A 7,355-nucleotide genomic window follows, 5' to 3' on the forward strand; every position below is an offset into this window, starting at 1 on the left:
ACGACGTCGTTGGCGGGTGACGTCGTCATCGAGGTACTGGGATTGGAGACCCTGAGCGCTATCTTGGCATTGGGGTCAGACCCCCACAGGCGCTGGCTTGGCGTTGGGGTGTGTCTGGACCGAACCTTCTAGGATGCAGGCGGACGGCTCATGGACGTCATTGATGAAGACCTCGCTTGGGGACGGCTCCCACCTAGTGGCCAATTTTGTAAGAAAATCGGCGGCATCGTTGTCCTTTCGAGGGACGTGATGTAGCTCGATCCCCTAGAATTTATCCTTGAGCTTGCACACCTCTTGGCAGTATGCTGCCATGAGGGGGCTTTTGTAGGAGGACTCCTTCATGACCTGATCTACGACCAGCTCTGAGTCACCACGAACATAGAGTCGCGTAGCACCAAGCTCGATGGCAATGCGTAGTCCGTTGATGGGGGCCTCATACTCCACGGTGTTGTTTGAGGCTGAAAAGTGGTGGCGGATGGCGTAGCGGAGCCTACACCCATCTAGGGAGATCAGAACCACTCTAGCCCTGAGCTAGGTGCCATTAAGGACCCATCGAAGTACATTGTCCAGTACTCATGGGTGGCGTTCGGGGTCGGTAGCTACACCTCTGTCCATTCGGTGACAAAATCCATGAGAGCCTGAGATTTAATGGTGGTATGGGGGATGTACCTCATGTCATGGCCCATGAGTTCAAGTGCCCACTTAGAGATCTAACTCACGGTGTCGCGGTTGTAGATGATGTCCCCGAGCAGGTATGAAGTGATGATCGTGACTTTGTGGTTGGTGAAGTAGTGCAGAGCTTCTAGGTCACCATTAGCATAGTGTATAGTAGTTTTTGCACCTAGGGGTACCAGACCTTAGGGTCGGTGAGTACTTCCCCAACGAAGTATACGGGCCACTAGACCTTAAGGTGGTGTCCCGGCTCCTCCCTTTCGACGACCAGCACGGTGCTTACCACATGGTTGTTGGCCACGATGTAGAGGAGAACGGGTTCTCCCTGTTTGGGAGCGACGAGGATCGGGGCAGACGTCAGGGATGCTTTGAAGCTCTCCAAAGCTTGCTAAGCTTTCTCAGTCCAGACGAAGGCGTCCATCTTTTTGAGGAGCTTATAGAGTGGCATCCCTCGTTCGCCGAGCCAAGAGATGAACCGACTCAGAGTGGCCAGACAGCTGGTGAGCCTTTGCACGCCCTTGACATTGTGTATGGGGCCCATGTTGGAGATGGTCGTGATTTGTTCGGGTTTGGCCTCAATGCCGCACTCGGACACAATGTATCCTAGCAGCTTCCCCTTCAGAACCCCGATAACACATTTTTCAGGATTCAGCCTGATGTTGAACCTTCGGAGGTTCACGAATGTTGCGGCCAAGTTTGTGATCAGGTCACAAGCTAGAGTCGTTTTGACCACTATGTCATCAACATAGACGGTGATCGTTGGTCCTAGTCACTCAGCTTGATCATGTGAAAGGTCCTAATATGGCTAGAGGGGGGGTGAATAGCCTATTTAAAAATCTATAAATCAACTAGAGCAATTTGATTAGTATGACAAATAGCAAAATGCAAACTTGCTCTAGCTCTACAAGGGTTGCAAGCCACCTATCCAACAATTCTAGTTGCAATGATTACTAGGCACACAACTTGCAAAGTTACTACTCACTAGAGCTCTCAAACTTGCTACTCTAAAGAGCTCCACTATATGAACTTAAAATAACAAAGCAAGCTCTCAATTCTAATTACACTAAAGAGCTTACCACAACTAGTTTGCAAGAATATAAATGAGTGAGTAGGGTGATTATACCGCCGTGTAGAGGAGTGAACCAATCACAAGATGAATACTAAATCAATTACCAAAAGAATACCAAAGGACAAGAGACAACCAATTTTTCTCCTGAGGTTCACGTGCTTGCCGGCACGCTAGTCCCCGTTGTGTCGACCAACACTTGATGGTTCGGTAGCTAAGAGGTGTTGTACGAATCTCATCCACACAATTGGACACCGCAAGAACCTACTCACAAGTGAGGTAACTCAATGACACGAGCAATCCACTAGAGTTACCTTTTGGCTCTCTACCAGGGAAGGTACAAATCCCCTCACAATCACCGGAGATGGCCACGAACAATGACCAACTCATGCCAATCCTCCACCGCTGCACCAAGCCATCTAGGTGGTGGCAACCACCAAGAGCAAACAAGCGAAATCTACAGCAAAACACGAATACCAAGTGCCTCAAGATGCAATCACTCAAGCAATGCACTTGGATTCTCTCCCAATCTCACAATGATGATGAATCAATGATGGAGATGAGTGGGAGGACTTTGGCTAAGCTCACAAGGTTGCTATGTCAATGCAAATGGTCAAGAGAGTGAGTTTGAGCCGGCCATAGGGCTTAAATAGAAGCCACCACAAAATAGAGCCATTGAGCTCCTCACTGCACTGAACATGGGTAGACCAGACGCTCTGGTCAGATTGACTAGATGATGGACCTCAGCATCTAGTCGTGTGATGTGCGCCACGTGTCATCGGCTTCAAACGCCGATCGCCCGATTTCAACGGTCAAGTGATGACCGGACGCATCAGTTAGAACGTGACCGGATGCTGGATCTCAGCGTCCGATCGTTTCTAGTAAGGTTCCAAACGTGACATTTCATGACTGGATGCGTCCAGTCATGCTCGACCGGACTCACCCAGCGTCCGTTCACTCAACGTCTCTTCTATACGCCCCACGTCAATGTACGTCAGCACTGACTGGATGCACCCTGCCAGAGTCCGGTCACTTTTAGCGCCAGCGTCCGGTCAAAGACCGAACCATGCGCCCTCTGCTGCTACTAACTGGACGCACCGGTCCAACCGAGACCAGTGTCTGGTCACTTTCAGTGACCTTTGTCTTTTCTGTAAAGAGCGCCGATGGCACCGTCGGACTGTCCGCACTCTATGGGCGGACACTCCACCGGTGAAGTTTCTAACCCTTGCTCAAATGTGTCAACCACCAAGTGTATCACCTTGTGCACATGTGTTAGCATATTTTCACAAACATTTTCAAGGGTGTTAGCACTCCACTAGATTCTAAATGCACATGCAATAAGTTAGAGCATCTAGTGGCACTTTGATAACCGCATTTCAATATGAGTTTCACTTCTCTTAATAGTATGGCTATCTATCCTAAATGTGATCACACTCACTAAGTGTCTTGATAACTAAAACAAAATGGCTCCTACATTTTATACCTTTGCCTTGAGCCTTTTGTTTTTCTCTTTCTTCTTTTCTAAGTTTAAGCATTTGATCATCACCATGCCATCATCATCGTCATGATCTTCGCCATTGCTTCATCACTTGGAGTAGTGCTACCTATCTCATAATCACTTTGATAAACTAGGTTAGCACTTAGGGTTTCATCAATTAACTAAAACTAAACTAGAGCTTTCAATCTCTCCCTTTTTGGTAATTGATGACAACCCTTTCACAAAGATATGAATTGAGATTTAATTGAATCCACGTTACTTGCCCAAGCATATTTACCATATGTAAAAGAATATGGACAAGTTCCATGAACTCCAAATGGTAGTAATTGCTCCCCCTACATATGTGCTAAGAGTTTGGATTATAGCTTGCACATATGCTTAGATAGGAAATATAGGAGATAATTTCTACCATATGATGCTAAGGTATAAGAGATGGACCTTTGAAGCGTGATACCAATCGGAGTGCACCAATATACCATCCTTAGAACCATTAGTAACTAGACATACACAAAAACTAGAATACCCCATGAGATCAATCATTAGAAGCAAGGGTCTAGTTTTTCATAAGATGAACATAAGTCTAGTTACTTTAGCCTATGCATGCTAGTTTCTCATTTCATCATTCAAGCCTATAACTAGCATACACCACACAAGCATGGATATTCAAATTTAAAACTTGTGCCATGCAAGCAAATATATGAAATGCACATTCAAATACAACATACAAGTTTATGAGCTTGCTCCCCCTAATTGTGTGCATTTTTTTATGATCCCTTTACAATGTCATTTCATTTGTTTTCTCCTCTTTACAATGTCATTTCATTTGTTTTCTCCTCCTATCTTACTATCTTTGTGAATTTCTCTCCCCCTTTGTCAACAATTAGCACAAAAGGTGAGCTCAAATTAAGATAGGTTGGGGTGAAACCATGTAAAATGAGGATCATTTTTTGATTTTGGTTCAATCTAGATCACTTGCAAAAGATATTTAACTCGGTTTGATCCAAGGACAAGCTTCTTCACACCTCCAAATAAGGGTTATCTTGTACCATATTGAGTTAAACACTTATAGCTTATTTTCTAGATCAAACACTAGGTTTACAAGCCCAAAAACATGTCATATGCTACCACTAGATTATTTCAAGCATACAAGCAATAGTGGTACCATACAAGCATCAAATTCATTTGTTTTTATGAATGAGCCTATGCAAATGTGAAATATGTCTAGATGCACTAAACATGTCCTTAGCAAGGATATATGCCATGCCAATCAACTTTTACCTTGAATAGCTCGAAGGAGAGGCATGTCATATAAATTGGGGGTGCATCAACACATATTGGAGAAGTCAAGTATGTTCAATTTATTCCTTAGCTTGCAAAACCTCTTCTCATCAAGTGGCTTGGTGAAGATATCGGCAAGTTGATCTTCGGTGCCCACACTCTCGATGCAAATATCCCCTTTTTGTTGGTGATCTCTTATGAAATGATGGCGGACATCAATATGCTTTGTTTTTGAATGTTGAACCGGGTTGTTGGTGAGCTTTACAGCACTTTCATTGTCATATATCAATGGCACTTGCTTGAACTTGATTCTAAAATCACTCAAAGTGGCCTTCATCCAAAGTAATTGTGCACAACAACTACTGGCCGAAATGTACTCCGCTTCGGCGGTTGAAAGTGCTACACTATTTTGCTTCTTTGATGACCAAGACACAAGTGATCTTCCCAATAGTTGACATGTGCCCGATGTGCTCTTTCTCTCAACTTTACATCCCGCATAATCAGAGTCTGAATATCTAATCAACTTAAATCTTGCTCCTTTGGGATACCATAATCCAACATGCTGTGTATGCTTCAAGTACTTCAATATTCTCTTAGTTGCCTTCAAATGACTTTCTCTTGGTGATGTTTGAAATCTAGCACACATGCATACACTAAATATCACATCCGGCCTTGATGTGGTCACATAGAGTAGACTTCCAATCATGGACCGATACATCTTTTGATCCACCATGTTGCCACTAGCATCACTATCCAAGCTTCCACTTGTCCCCATTGGTGTGCTAATAGCTTTAGCATCATCCATTCCAAACTTCTTGAGCATGTCCTTGATATACTTGCCTTGACTCACAAATGTGCCATACTTCATTTGCTTGATTTGAAGACCAAGAAAGTAGCTAAGCTGACGCACCGGTTCAACTGAGACCAGCGTCTAGTCACTTTCAGTGACCTTTGTCTTTTCTGTAAAGAGCGCCGGTGGCACCGTCAGACTGTCCACACTCTATGGACGGACACTCCGCCGGTGAAGTTTCTAACCCTTGCTCAAATGTGCCAACCACCAAGTGTATCACCTTGTGCACATGTGTTAGCATATTTTCATAAACATTTTCAAGGGTGTTAGCACTCCACTAGATCCTAAATGCATATGCAATAAGTTCGAGCATCTAGTGGCACTTTGATAATCGCATTTTAATACGAGTTTCACTCCTCTTAATAGTATGACTATCTATCCTAAATGTGATCACACTCACTAAGTGTTTTGATCACTAAAACAAAATAACTCCTACATTTTATACCTTTGCCTTGAGCCTTTTGTTTTTCTCTTTCTTCTTTTCCAAGTTTAAGCATTTGATCATCACCATGCCATCATCATCGTCATGATCTTTGCCATTGCTTCATCACTTGGAGTAGTGCTACCTATCTCATAATCACTTTGATAAACTAGGTTAGCACTTAGGGTTTCATCAATTAACGAAAACCAAACTAGAGCTTTCATCATGCTGATCGAGTGGGTCGATTTGGTTGGTGAAGCATTGCTGCATGCACCTTTGGTAGGTGGCGCCAGCATTCTTTAAGCCAAAAGGCATGGTTATATAGTAGTATGAACCATACGGGGTGATGAATGAGGTTGCGAGCTGATCAGACTCTTTCATCGTGATCTGGTGATAGCCCGAGTAGGCATCCAGAAAGGAGAGGATCTCGCAACCCAAGGTGGAGTTGACTATCTGGTCTATGCGCGACAAAGGAAAATGATCCTTTGGACGCGCTTTGTTGAGGCCAGTATAATCAACGCACATTCTCTACTTCTCGGACTTCTTTTTAACAAGAACGGGATTGGCAAGCCAGTTGGAGTGGAATACCTCTCTAATGAATCCGATCGCCAGGAGCTTGGCGATCTCTTCGCCTATGGCCCTGCGCCTCTCGTTGTTGAAACAGCGCAGGAGCTGCTTGGCAGGCTTCGAGCCTAGGATGAGGCGTAGTGCGTGCTCGGCGACCTCCCATGGTATGCCTGGCATGTTAGAAGGCTGCCATGCGAAGACATCATAATTGGCACGCAGGAAGTTGATGAGCTCATATTCCTATTTGGCAGGAGCTGGGTCCCAATTTGCACCGTCTTGGTTGGGTCAGTGGGGTTGATTTCCACCACCTTAGTTTCCTCAAGCGGGCAGAAGGCCATCGAGGAGGTTGGTTTGTTGTAGTTTGGGACTGCCGGGGTCAATGATTCCCCGAGCCATGGAAGCTCAGATGAGTTGATGACCGTGGTGGCGAGCTCGAAGTGCTCACAGTCGCACATGAAGGCGTGCAAAAAGGCGCTGCTCACGGTGATGACGCCATTTAGTCCCGGCATCTTTAGCTTGAGGTAGGTGTAGTTGGGGATTGCCATGAATTTGGCATAGCATGGCCATCCCAAGATAGCGTGGTAGGACCCTAGGAAGTCTACTGCTTCAAAGGTGAGGACCTCTGAGCAGAAGTTGGCTCGGTTGCCAAACATGACAGGCAGGTCGATCTACCTGAGTGGGTATGCCTACGCTCCTGGGATCACCCCATGGAAGAGAGAGCCCGCCAGGTGGAGCTCCGACCAGGGGATGTGCATGGCATTGAGGGTGTCGACGTAGAGGATGTTGAGGCCGCTGCCTCCGTTTATCAGCACCTTGGTGAGGCACTTCTTGCAGACGATGGGATCGACAAATAGTAGGTAGTGTCCTAGTCTCGCGATGTGGGAGGGATGGTCCCTCTGATCAAAGGTGATCGAGGATTCTGACCAGCTGAGAAAGGAGGGGACGGCCGTCTCAGCGGCGCATGCCTCCCTATAGCGCACCTTGTGCTGGCGCTTGGTCCAGA

General features: G+C 45.8%; 1 protein-coding gene across 1 annotated transcript; it reads right to left on the reverse strand.

Moving 5' to 3' along the window:
- Window positions 1–6,477: 6,477 nt before the first annotated feature.
- LOC136469100 (uncharacterized) lies at window positions 6,478–6,897 on the reverse strand. Its single transcript, XM_066467424.1, has one exon. It carries the CDS (start codon window positions 6,895–6,897, stop codon window positions 6,478–6,480), a length of 420 nt encoding a protein of 139 aa, XP_066323521.1.
- Window positions 6,898–7,355: the final 458 nt, after the last annotated feature.

This window comes from Miscanthus floridulus, chromosome 8 (assembly GCF_019320115.1).
Source record: "Miscanthus floridulus cultivar M001 chromosome 8, ASM1932011v1, whole genome shotgun sequence".
NCBI classification, from domain to species: Eukaryota; Viridiplantae; Streptophyta; class Magnoliopsida; order Poales; family Poaceae; genus Miscanthus; species Miscanthus floridulus.